Below are 14,233 nucleotides of genomic sequence, written 5' to 3'. Positions count from 1 at the left end.
AATCCACTAAGATAATTTTGAAACTTAAGATAATTTTGAAACTAAAATCTCATGTTCCTCCTCAGTGACATTAAATTCCTAGCCAGTTTATGGAATATTAACGAATTTACAGGGAAAAAAAAAAAAAACAACCCAAAAACCAGCACACCAAAAAAGCTTTAGGACAGTAAATTCAGTAAGTTTTGTCTCATGGAGTCCAAAAACAGGCATTTGAAAAAGCTTTGGGTAGGGAATCTGTAATCAGCCCATGTAAGGTTTATGAAGCAAGAAAGTATGCTTTTAAACTAAAGGAAGAAGAAAAAAAAATAAAAACAAACAGTCAGATCCTTTTAAAACCTAAATCATGTTCAAGATTAGGCCAAGGAAAATGATAAAGGGGAAAAAAAATGGTGCCAATGGAAATCTTCCTATTGCATGAGGAACTTCATTGTCTTTTAAGAGCAGGAGCTTTATTCCCAATGATACATTTGCTATATTGTGGGAAACAATCTGCTTTACAGAATTAAGGAGTAGTACAAGAGGTTTTAATTAGAATAAAACCTCTGTGCACTGAGTAGGATTTATCTGAACAATGCACACAGTTTATTCCAGAGGTGCACTAACTTTTTTGCAGTTTGTGCACTCACTGATGGGCCTTTTATTAAGGTCACAGGAAGAAATCTTGTGTGGTGACAAACACGCAGTATGTTGTACACAGGAAAGAGAAAATACAACCTTTTGTAAAAGAATTCTGAAACAAAGATCCAATGCTGAAACAAGCATAGGCAATTAAAACAAATTCAGCATTGATAAATTTTGCAAAAATACTAAGGTATTCTGACAATACACCACCTATGATGGTGATGGAGCTTATCACCACCATAGGTGGATGCTTTAATTTTCTTCTACATACTAATAATTTTGGATTATCAAACTAGACTATGTGGCTAATGCTTTATTGCCAATTCAGGCTAAAAATTGCCTTAAATAGAGACTCCATAAGAGGGGTGGTTCATTTGCTCAAAGAGGACTTGTAAAGCTTTTAATAACTGAAGCCTCTCTTATCTTTGTCCTGATGAAAAGAAAGAGATTTGCTAAAAACATGAGAAACTATCATAGACTCTATGCTCTACTTCCTTAGACTATGAGATGTGTCCTGATCATCTAGAGAGATTATAACAAACAAAAGCAATGTTGAAAGTCTTAGACACAGTGTGATGAGAGTAGGGCAGAGGAGCGTTAAGTGGGTTAAAAATTCTGTGCCATGCACTAGACTGCATTAGCATCTTGAGGGCAATAAGCATTTCTCTGTTTTGGGCTCCCCAGCACATGAAAGATGCTGGAAAACTAGATAGTGTCCAGCAGAGGGCTATGGAGATGTAATCCACAAGACGCACAAGGTGAAGTAGTGACAGGCATCATTGCTTATGTGGAAGAAAGAGGAGCAACATGGATGTGAGGGTCTTCATTTCTGTAGCATACAGAAAATGGAGCCAGAATCTTCTCAGATGCATAATGAAAATACAAGACCCAATGGACACTACCCTAACTGCAGTAAGAGATATTCTAACTAGTAATAAGGAAAAAAACCCTTTCCCAATGAGGGTGGTCAAGTACTGGAAGAGCTTGTAGAGCGAGAGGTTGTTTAAACTCCCCTCTCACAGACTGCGTAAATCTGTCTGGACAGGGCCCCAAGCAACCTGACTGAACCTAGATGTCAGCCTTGGTTTAAGTGGGAGCTGAACTAGATGAACTCTAGATGTCCCTTCTGAGATAAACTATTCTTTTATTCCAGGTTTCGAAAGTCTGTAAAGTTGTGCTATTTGCCAAACTTCTAGGGCTGCTGCATATTCACAGATCTGTCCCTTTCTTCACATCAGATTCATAACATATATACAATATGTTACTGACTTTATGGCTTAAATTCCAAAATGCCAAAGTGTCTTAAAGGAGATCCACATTAGTAGGCAAACCTATTTCATACCTTGTGTAACGCTGTTTAGAATATCCCCATACAGCTTCAAGAAGAAAAATCCATTTTATCTCATACCAATGACTTGATCACTAGCAAAGTGTTGGTACAGAAGAGATACTTAAGAGCATAAAGAAAAAACCTTCCTTTGTACAGACAAAAAAAATGACAGCTACATTACAAGAGAACTAAGCATTCACCTTTCAGGCTGGCCTGCAAGCAGGTACAGCATGCTCCAAGCAAAAAAGGTAGCAAAGTTTGTGACAAACCACTTTTGACATCTTTTGCCTCTACATCATTATTGTCTTTGAAACAACAGCCCCCAAAAAAAAAAAAAAAACACCCACAAAAAACACAAAAAAAAAAACCAAAACCAAAAAACTCTCTAATATTTGCACTGCTCTTCTTTCCCTGTTGCTCTGCTCCTGTGATGATCTGGTCCTTTGACTTTGACTGAAGAATCACTGTGACACATGCTTCTCATATCTGTCAGTGAGATGCTAAGTAACAATTTTCCTATATTATGTCCTAGGTAAATTATATTTTTTATTAATTAATGTGGACACTCCACTGACAGCTACCACTACTCTTCTCACTACTTTTTCATTCAACTTCACAGTCCTTTGTCTGGCTTAAATGTTTCATACGTTTAAATTTAAGGGAAGAACCAGTAAATTTGCCCTGTCATTACTTAGGGCAGGGGAAAAAAAAGCCAGATTTTTTTTTACTCAGTTTCGATAAACATTTTAAGTAAAATCTCATGGTTTGAAATATTACAGCATATGGCTTAATATGTGGAAATCAATGAATTTTGGTGCCAGAATTAATGAATTAAACACTTGCAAATTCACTTTAAATCCATGGACTTGTTAATGTTCCAAGTGCTAGAACAGCTTACCTACTTGAAAGTTAGAAGACATACGTTTCACCTCAATATAAAAGCACTTTCCCATTATGAAGGTATTGTAGCAGACTTTCCATTGGTTATTCTGCTGGAGTTTTTTAGAATTTTTATTATATTTTAAAGCTAATTTGGACTTTTTGTATATCAAATATTAAATGACACCATTACCTTCCTTTTTCATTCCTGCTCGAAAACACTTTTTTAAACGACAATATCTGCATTGATTCCTTTTGTCCTTGTCAACAATACATTGTCGGTTGAATCTATTGGAGACAAGAAAAGGTAAATGTATAAAGCATTAATAAAGTAGCACCCTGATTACAAAGAAGAAAACCAACTAATCTGTCCTGTCAGAATAATGTCTATAACCACAGACTCTCTTCTTCAGTTGTATTGATTATTCTTTATTAATCAGTTTTGAGAGGTGTTTCATACCTGCTAATTTTCCAGGAATACATGTGTGTGTATAAACACATGTATGCATTGGAATAGGCAAGTGTGGAAAATTTTGTATGTACATCATTTTTACCTCAATTGATTTGTGAGGTATGTCAGTAATTGGCTGCATTAAATGGAAGTGGAAGAAAAAAAATGAAGAAAAGCTGCAAATAGAAAAAGGAAAGGACAATCAAAGCAAGCCAAATGCTGCTGGCATGGAGGAGCCCCTTAGCTGCAAAACCATTACCCTTGTTTGGCATTGTTTATTCCTTCTGGGAGATAACAATGAACAAGCTGCATGTTTTATCACTACAGATGGCAACCTAAACAGGAAATGAGAGGAACCAACACAATGAAATAAAGACTTGAGGAAATAGATGGAGCCTGAAACTGCAAGGCAGCTTACCCAGGCTACTATGCACATCTACAGGTGTGCCTCAGGGAATGCAAATGAGCCATTTGCCCCTCTCTCTGTCTACTTCTGCCTTTTTTTCTTTGCATGTGTTTGTTAGATAAAGACTCTGCAAAAGCAGACCTCGTCCTGAAATCACTTATGTCAGCTCTTCACACGCCACTTTAGGGGTATGTCTGTGTTATATCAGTGTATAATGTCTATAAGGGAGAGGCTTCCTTTTAAAAATATTACGCAACCAAATAAGAGTGTAGGAAAGAACATTTCCAGCAACAAGCCATTCTTATAATAGTTTTATCATCACCCCATGCAATAGCACAGGGGGACAGAGATTGGGGGCTAGTCAGTTCACCACATGTTGTCTCTGCTGCTGCTTCCTACTCAAGGGAGGACTCCTCTCAATCTTCACTTGCTCCATTGTCAGGTCCCTCCCAACAGAGACAGTTCTCCACAAACTTCTCCAATGTTAGTCCTTCCCATGGGCTTATTTCTTCATGAACAGCTCCAGTATGGGTGCTTTCCACGGTGTGCAGTCCTTTAAGACTGGGCTGCTCCAGCAGTGGGTCCCCTGCAGGGTCAACAGTCCTGCCAGAAAACATTCTCCATTGTGGGGTCCTCCTTCCACAGGGCCACAGGTCTGGCCAGGAGCCTGCTGCTGCAGAGTCTTCTCATGAGGTCACATCCTTCTTTCAGGCATTCACCTTCTCCAGCAGAGGGTCCTCCATGGGCTGCAGGTGATTATCTGCTCCCCTGTGGATTTCCATGGGTTTCACAAGGACACTTGCCTCATCATGGTGTGTACCATAGGCTCCAGGAGATTCTTTGCTCCTGCACTTAGAGCACATCCTGTCCCTTTTTCTCCCCTGACCTTGGTGTCTGCAGAGCTGCTCCTCTCTCACGTTGTCACTACTCTTCTCTGGCTACAGTTTTTTTCTGCACAATAATTATTTTTTCGTCTTGAATACATTATCTCGAGAGGCACTACCACCATTGTTGATAGGCTCAACTTTGGTCATCTTGGAGATGGCTGGCATTGGCTTCACCAGACACAGGGGACGCTTCTGACAGCTTCTCACAAGATTCCACTTTTTTAGCCCCATAGCTACCAAAATCTTGGCATGAAAACCCAATATTCCCCTTCAGTGATTTGTTCAAAAGCATTGAGTTTTCTGTATATACTGCTCATGACTCAAAATGTACAGTTTATTGCCCTGAGCCTACACAAATGATTTCATCAAACATGGTGCAGTAAGATATTTTGGGCACCATTTGGAAATTAACAGATTGCCATTCAGATAGACAGGGGGAAATGGCTGTTCAAAAGACCTGTGTGTCACACCAGATGGGAGTATGTGCAGATGTGTTTGTACAGTCCTTAAAACAAGACTCATAAATCTTAGACTTTCTCTTCAGAAACTACCTTCATAAGGAAAGAATTTTAGAAAATAGTTAAGCATTATAGTTTTCACATTGAAGTGAAAATATTATCATTTTTCCTTTTTTCTTTTTTTTTATGAAAGATGACTTTTGTAATCATAAATAAAAGAGTGAAACAGCTTCTGAGTGATGTAATGATATCAAGAATATCATCAAGCACCTGGAACATAGTTTCTGGAATGTGTAATGTCAAGTAGCATTCCTTAAGAAAACGAAAGCTGAAAATCCCCTGACATAATTAAAAAATTCTGATAAAGTATAAATATAATTTTTGCTTAAATTCATTAATTTAGTGCCTCTAGATGAACTTTTGAAATACCTGCATGAATAGACGTGGTTTTTCCTTATGCTACGTCTAAAAAATCCCTTGCATCCATCACAGCTGGAAGCACCATAATGTTTTCCGGTCGCTCGGTCTCCACATATTGCACAGAGACTACTGACCCCGTTGTCAGCAGCATTCATGTTGACAGCTTCGCCTGAACTGTCTGACAAGAGACAAGAACATACATAGTTATGGATAAGACTTCCAAAAACCACCCCATGAGCAGGTTGTACCTAAATACAGGCTTTTTCTGGCCTTTTCTCTTTTAATTGCCACTTAGGATTTATACAGCAGTACCCATCTGATCACATCTGGTTCTCACTGACATGAACACTTTCAAAGCAATAGATATGTTAAAAGAATTGGTGATGTTCATAACAACAAATAATTGTGCTCTAAACTCTTTTCAGCTGAAGGGCTAAAAATTAAAATGTGCCTCTGCATTCAGAATTACAAATGTTCCTACATATGTTTCTACTAACATGAAGAGGAACTTTGGCACAAAGCAGTTTTAATTGGTAAAGATCTCATGTATCAGTTCTCAAACAAGCTGGCAACATACAAACTGGCAATAGCTGGCAACTCTCTTACAAAGATTTATGACATTTTAAAAAAGAAACAAAAAAAAGAAGGATTTTGTACAACTTAATTTAAAAAAACCAAAACAACAAAAATACATGCTAAGGGTATTAACATACTGTTAAAATGTCTCTTATTTCCTTGAAGATATTTTTGACAGGAGCACTGGTGCAGTCTTTCCTTGCACAGAATATTAGCTACGTGATTAACAATTAGTCACTGAATATGGTAAACACAATGGAATAAATTCACCTGAAATCAAACCAGCTATATTTATTCTTTGAGTCACAATGTTAACAGACGTGTTCAAAGAAACAACTGCAAAATAGCTTTTTCTGTTTTGCTTCTGGTTTAAATGGAAGGAAAACATATCCTAAGCTGTTTTGTAGCTGTTTTTTACCAGGAGAGGAAAGAGTGTCACATTAATTAGATATGCAAAAATGAATTCTAAACTCAAGTATATGGGTTCATGAACAGTACACAGGATGAACAGTAGAACTGGTAATATTGATACATAATATTACTCATATTGTATAGATCCAACTGAGGTGTAAAACACAAATACATTACAAAATTTTCATTGTGTCCCACAGAGCTTAAAATAAGTTCTTTAGATACAGAGAGAAGCAACCTTTCCGTTTTGTTTTGTTTTGTTTTACTGAGCTGTAATTGATAGTAATTACATTAAAAATTATTAGACAAAAAGGAATCTTAGAGGAAAGAATTCAGTTCTTTAAATAATTTAGTTTAAAATTAGGACTGTCATAACTGGAAAATTTTAAACTACTTTTAAACTAGGTTACAGAATTGCTTTAGAAAAATATTAGACCTTTCTTTTGGAGTTTTGTAGCTTTGCATCATATACAAGTATACAAGAATAATTGAAAATACAATATTTAAATATTATGATGAAATATTGCACAGCAATATAAGTTGTGGGCATATATATATATATATATATATATATATATATATATATATATATATATAAAGACATACTTGTTTTCTTTGCTGTTATTATGAACCAAAAATGTCTAGAAAACTGACCTGATGTTGAAAAATTCTTTGATTTCAACAGAAGTGTGTAATCTGCCTGAATGTGTCTTGTTAAACTTCTCTAAATATTCCTAATTAATATAAACAGTGAGAAAAGATACACGAGAAGGTTTATATGGGGCAGCTTTCAGTTCCACACTAGCACTATAACAATACAATGTTTTTATAAATGCTATAAGAAAATACTTAGGCTAAACTTAATACAAACTCTAAACATAAAAAGGCTACACCTGATAACTAATAATTATCAAGCTAATCACTTACAGTGATATTTTAACCAGCTCTACCTCCAACACATAATGCAACCAAGCACAACCTCCCTAAACTGCTTTCTCATTTTATTTAACATTAACAGATCCAAAAGGGTGCTATTCAGCAAAAAACATATGACCAATGAAATACCCATATTACAACAAAAAGCAGAGAAATCATTTAAAGTTATATAATCACTGTTGACAACTACAAATTCAGTTAGCGCATAAAGTTCTGGTTTTTCTTCCCAAATTGATAACCAAATCTAACCTTCTGTTTACTAAACTTGCTGTAACTTAACATCAGAAATTCAGATAAAACTTAATGCCCAACAATAAAAAGTTAATTAGGTTCTATATGGCAGATGCTAAATATTTTTCCTGCAAATCACTGCATAAAAGGTTCTGCCTTTTAAAAATACATACTACTATAGAGCTATGAATTATACTTAAAGACACAAAAAAACAACATTTTTTGTGATTAAAAGATTTGAAAGGCCATTTTTGAGTAGTTTAACTTGCTTGATATTTTTATTCGCAATTCTTTTTTTTTTTTTGTCAGCACTAGATGGCAGAATGAAATGGTGTGCTTTCTATTTCAAGCATAACTTATTGAGAAAAATTCTCAAAAACTGCATATAAAAAAATCTGCCTAAAGTGCTACATTAGCCAAATGCAAATACTTTTTCTCAACGAAACATTATTCTCTAGAAAGCCTATGTGATTCTTTTTAAATCACTCTTGTGCATATACACACTTAGCTAGGAAGGTTAGATTAATACTTAAATAAAAAAAAATATTAGTATAACAATTAGGAACTAGGCATCAAGAAACAGTAGCTAATTTTTTTTCACAAACCTCTAGATAATTTTTTCCTTTCCTTCTGAAAGTTATATACAAAATATACTTCCATGTCCAAACTGTCAATACTAGTTATTCATTTGTCTTACAGTAAATAAAACAACTGCTGAATAGACCATTTTTTCCCTTTGATTAACTGACTGGTGACAGTACAGCTACTTTATTATATATAACCTCTCTTTTATTTTCCTTAAAGAATTATAATGTTACTAACTCAGAGTCAGCGATGAAGTGCAAGAGAGCAGATTTGTAGTTTGAAAACAACCCCCAAATGCTCCATTAATAAAACATTTACCTAACACCTTATAGCATTACTTCACTTTTTCTGTTAACTGGCTTGAATTTTCCTCAAAGGGCAGAACTCACCATTGCCATTATACAGAATCTGCATAGTTTCGAACTCCAGTGCTGTATACGTTGGATCTAAAACTTCACTGTAGTTTGCCATTTCCATGTCCAGTATTGGTTCCGAGAGCCGCATCATTGAATGCAAAAGCAGTGGAAAAGCTGTTCAAATGTACAACCTTCCCATTCTGTTTCACAGTGATTGATAATCCAAAGTTAACTATAACTGTGTCACTTGAGTGCGGCAATGGGAGGAGCTGGAAAACTGCTTCTGCATGCTGTATTTTACCTGGGTATTTTTTTTTTCTTTTATGATACAGTGCAACCTTTCTGATAATCTTGGAATGCTTTTTTGAAATAATCTTATCAGGAATTGTACTGGTTCCAGTTCTTGCATGAACCCAAGGACATGCAGGAAGCTTCCCATCTCTCATGCCTTGCTGAACATTTTGCTGTCAATGTGTTCTATGTAGAAACTAAGTTCATTTGCCATTTTGTTCTTTCACTTCAGAACAATAAGGAAATGTGATATGATTATGGACTATCTCAAACTATACCCAAATCACATACCTACATATTTTAAAAGACAGCTGTAAAATCTCCCATTTTACAGCTGGTAATGTTCTTTCCCACCAGCAATGACTTAGCTCTGTAGGCATCCTTAAGCAAGGCTTCAAGTCACACAAGTCTGCAGCAAGGCCCATTCATAAATCCCCTCCATCATGCACTGTGCTGCTGCAATGGCTCCAGGCACCCTGTACCCTGCAGCCTCTTAGACAGTGGCTTCCTGCTCTAGCCCTTCTTCATACAAAATGTGATGGCTGCATGGCAATTCCAAGTGCCAAGAAATACTAATCACCTTCTCTGTAATGAAGACTCTCTGGGTAGGTACACAGCTCATCAGCTGGTAGACATGGTGTGTACCAACCCAGTTAAAAACCCTCCTGTAAAGCTGCTTGAATCTGTGCCAAATATGTAGCTGAACAGCAGAATTTCACTTGCTAATCTGGTGCTTTCAAATGTTGGCTAGCAGAATCCCAAATTTTATTATTCTTAATACATTCTTTACAGAAAACTACCCTTTGTACTACTAAAAATAGTTACATAAAGATTATATATAGAGGAAAGCTACCCAGTTTACGCCTAATTAAGAAGAGCTAGTAACTGTATATACAACATTGAAATGCATATTTGAATGGAAAAGTGTCTGCAGTTCCTACTCAATTAAAGTAGCTGTAAAAGGGCAGCATAAATTAACTTCTTGATTAAATAACTAAATAAATATTTTTAAAAGCTATTTATAACAGACAAGCTACCAATGAAGGAGGAAAAATTACACAAAAAGACCTACAAAAAAGCCTTTCAAAATTAATCCTTCTAATATCCAGTCCCCCAGGTTACCTGAGAGTCACAAATCATCCTGTCCATGTTTGTGGACATGTAGATGCAGTCTCAGGCCAGTTCTCCTCCTGACTCCAGCAGAGTCCAGTAACATAATTATGACAACAAGATTCTTGAATAATTCACGGACCTATCCCTAAACCAAAGTGTATTTACAGTTGTGTTACTGCTTGCACGAATTCTTCTCAGATTTTGGAGGGTCTCCACAGGGGCTGTCCTTTTCAACCGACTGCTGTTCATTTTCCTCTAAACCATTCATCCATAGTTATATTTAATGAGATATCAAAAAACTGCAAAAGTTACTTCTGAAAAAGAGCAGCTGCTCTACAGATGAGACTACAGATACTTCCTATACATGGCAGAAGACAAATAATACAAAATATGGCAATTTTTAAAGATATTTAAGAATATGACTGAAATTTTAGAATAATTACTGCCTGCAGTCATGGAAAAAATTACTCAGAAAGTGTCATTTCACAGTAGTGGAAGTGTACAAGGTTTCACAGTTTTTAAACACAGCTAATATTTCTTTCTTTTACTTAAATAAGTATATTAAATTTAGATTGGTGAAAAGTTATTTGTTGACAGCAATATTGTTTAGGAAATCACTGTAATTTCATCATGAGATGGAATAATTTTATATTACCTGATGGCTCAGTTTGGAAAGTTTCTTCTGTAGCAGAATTTGTTGTATTTGCTACATCCATTTGTTATATTTATATAGTATTTGCTATAAAACTAATTACTAGTTACACAAAAAATAATTCATTGCCTTAATATGCCACTTAGTATAATATAAAAAGGCTTACATGTTAACTAGAATTATCTATTGTTCTTCAGTGTGCACTTTTTGATAATATGTTCTATAAATATTATCTGGCTTTTAAATACCAAAATTGTATGCTTACCAACACATCCATTGCATATTTTTTATTTCAAAATTCCAGCCCTGACAACATTCTGGCATATAAGTAAATTTAAAACAAGGGAATGAATGGAAGATGGAAGATATAATGTATGACATGATCAAATCCTGCTATTCCCTCTGCTATTAGCAGAACTTCTTCAATGCTGCCAAAACAGGTCCCTTAGTGACTGCTAAAGAGAGGGAATAAATTGACCCTTCATACATCTGTCATATAAAAACTCATTTCAATTGATTTTTTAATATGGAAAAATGTATGCTATAGGAAAGACATTCTTTATATTATTTTTTCATGTTTTGCTAAGGAAACTTCTTACAGTCAAATCTTGCACTCATAAAAATGTGCTTTCTGGGGGATTTTTGGCATCATGAAGTACATCATGAACAATTAATGTACACTAAATCACTATGGTAAAATATTAATATGTTTTCTTTCAGCCTTAGGTGGATTAGAATACAGTCTTGGAATTAGAGCAGTTGATGAAAGAAGCTAATGATGAACAGCTTTTGGTCTTATGTCAGTTCAAGCTTTATGCTGTTCACTAGTATTCAGACTCCCTCACAGCAGATTTCTTTTCATATTGGACACCTGCACTGTTTTTCAAATTTTGAACAACACTGCAGCTTGTAGTATAAAATAGTCTAAGTCATCAACTCCTGACAGCCAAGAAATATCAGCCTAAGGTAAGGAAAAGTTTTAATACTGTGTAATTAGTCAAACTGCTAAGCACTTCTTTGAGATAAGTGATACTGTAAATTTGAGTAAGAAATAACATCTCAAAGTAAATTTTGCAGTAATTGTGGAGAGAAAGCTACACAATAATGGTTTTGTTCATGTGATTTTCTTGATTTTTTTCTTTAAATCCTATGACCTCAGGATCACATTTAGATAGCATTCCTATCTTATCTTTAAGACTATTAACTCTGTTAATTGTTCAGCTCTCTATATTAAGTGTAATCATTCTTTCTGACTGTGGTATAAAATACAGCACAACCTAATAAAATCAAGGTTATTTCCATAAAAGTCTTCCTGAAAATAAAAACAAATCTCAAACTACTATCACCACTGAAACAGTTTTGATTTTCTCTTTTAAAAAGTAGCAGTATGTCTTTTTAAATTTCCAGCATAGTGAGAAATGTAGGTTGCCAGAAAAACGTGTTAATTCTAAGTTTTTTTTATTTCTTGTTTCCCCACGTATTCTGGATAACAACACACCTTTACTCCATTTCCTGCTTTGCAAGTACAGTGAGTTGTGGTGGACATACTTGGAAGGCATCCTGGTTTTTTCAATTATCTGTCATATTTATCCAGAATGCTGGCAAAACACACATTTTGATCTGTTTGCCTCTTGATGACTGGCACACATAGGACAGGGTATATGTGGAGGCCATACTAAAATACCCCAAAGAAACCATGTGAGCTGAGCCAGAATGCCTCCTTACTACAGTAAACTCAAAGACCTCCAAGCCAGAGAGTTTATTTGCCAGAAACTTACTACCCAGGAAGCAGTGTGAAATTTTCCGCACACCCATGGGCAATCTCATCTTTGCCTTACAAAGGTACACACCCATGTAATAGCACAGACTGAGCTTCCCTCACCTGGAACACACCCTCAGTGCCAGGGAGAACACTGCTAGTCACCATCACATCAACTCTGCTGACACCCACCCCCAAGTTCTTCATAAATGATTCATGAGTAATGACTGGGAAATGTTTGCTTGTGTTCTAAAACATAAAATTATGACATGTTCAACACGGAAAGCTTTGTAACACTGTGGCATTGCTTTATTTGATAAAGACTGCTGGCTTTTAATTTTTTAAATAAATAAAAATATTAGAGTTGGATTAGATCTAAAAATTAGTGATAAAATATAAATGCATATTATAGTGTAAATGTGTATTACCAAGCTTCTTCAAAAAGAAATAGTCTTTTTGCTTAACACTTAGGTAACGTGATGGAAATATGGCTACAGTCCTCTACAACTCTAAGAGAGTACAGCAAGGTTTGCAACATTGTCATGCCCCCCTCTCTCTCTGCCACCCCCCAAAAATTTCAGAGCCAAACAAGGACAAAGTTGCCTTTCAGCTGTTTAATGTGAAAGGACTTTTCAGAACAATTTGTGAATTATGAGAATAACTATATAGCATGAAGTCTTCCACTAAGGTGACCAAAGGCATCATCTCAAATCCTACTCAAACCCAGCACCAAGTATCACCTTCAACAAGTAAATTTATGGCACTTAGACTTTTAACTTTGTCCTAAAATAAATGGTTAAACAAAATACTAGAAAATCACAGTCAGTACCAGAACTTAATAACAGGTTTTCATGGCATACTTATTAGGCAAGGTGGCACGATTAGCTGCAACAAATCATGCCAGGTGAAACTTAAATACAGATCTTTGTGGGAAATCCAGGCTAAGCCTGTTTTCATTACTCACATTTTTAGACACAGACCACCCCAAGAATTCTACAGAAAGGAGATTCTTACACATTTTGAATTTGCCTCTTTTTTCAGTTAAATTGGTCATTCATTATGTTGAACTACACTATAACATACAGCATATATAGCTTTCTTTTATAAGTTATGTTAAGGGTTTTGTTTTTTGTTGGTTTTTTTTCCATTTTGGCGTAACCCAGACAATTGTTGTGATGTCTGATTGTCATCATATTTATGTTTTCGGTTTAAAACATTATTTGTCTTTCCAAACAACAAGCTACAACTTCAAGGGTCATGAAGGTGAATAAATATATAAAAAAAAGAACATGCCTCGTATGTGACTTGTCAAATACTATGGACCTACCCTACAGCACTGTTTAGAGTTTGAAATAAGCCCAAAATAGTTATTTAGATGTCAATGAGTAATATACATTAGAGTTTCAAAACTGAGTAAGAGATCTAGTACTCCAAATTCTTTGATGAGTAATTTACAATTTTAATCTTGCATCCACTTTGGTATTTGCCCTGTCAGTAGCTGAGGGGAAATATCAAAGGAATATGAAAGCTCTAAAATATTTTGAGCCTGAAGAATAGTTGCTACAGGATAATTTTAAGGATAATTTGCACTTTCTGAGGACAGAACTTGCTTTCAGATCCCCTCTTTCTATTCCAAGTACAATTTTCTCCATCTTATTCTAAAAGGATAAATGATTTATTTATTCACTTTATATACCACAGTGTCACTGACGGCATATGATGCTAGGATAGCAACAGCAATATAATGGTGTCATATGCAAAAAGATGTTACATCCACTTTTAAGGTGAAGGTAGACAAAGCTATCTGATTTATCTGATTTTATTTATCACTTACACATATACACATACATCTGAGTGACCTTGGTAGCATC

General features: G+C 35.4%; 1 protein-coding gene across 3 annotated transcripts in view; it reads right to left on the bottom strand.

The window, feature by feature from the left end:
- Nucleotides 1-14,233, bottom strand: part of HNF4G (hepatocyte nuclear factor 4 gamma) — a 62,441-nt gene that overhangs the window by 13,950 nt on the left and 34,258 nt on the right. For 2 of the 3 annotated variants that reach the window (XM_059862549.1, XM_059862560.1), the window contains exons 2-3: nt 5,462-5,630; nt 3,024-3,118 (exon numbers count right to left, since the gene is read on the bottom strand). In XM_059862549.1, coding sequence (XP_059718532.1) covers nt 3,024-3,118; nt 5,462-5,607 — 241 coding nt within the window. In that variant the 5' untranslated portion in view covers nt 5,608-5,630. Of the gene's footprint in view, nt 1-3,023; nt 3,119-5,461; nt 5,631-8,580; nt 8,699-14,233 lie in introns of those variants that run through there. The other variant, XM_059862541.1, reaches the window with a different exon arrangement.

Source organism: Haemorhous mexicanus, chromosome 1 (genome assembly GCF_027477595.1).
Source record: "Haemorhous mexicanus isolate bHaeMex1 chromosome 1, bHaeMex1.pri, whole genome shotgun sequence".
Lineage (NCBI taxonomy): Eukaryota > Metazoa > Chordata > Aves > Passeriformes > Fringillidae > Haemorhous > Haemorhous mexicanus.
The sequence above is the reverse complement of the archived record's forward strand: the minus strand, read 5'-3'. Positions and strand labels throughout refer to the sequence as shown.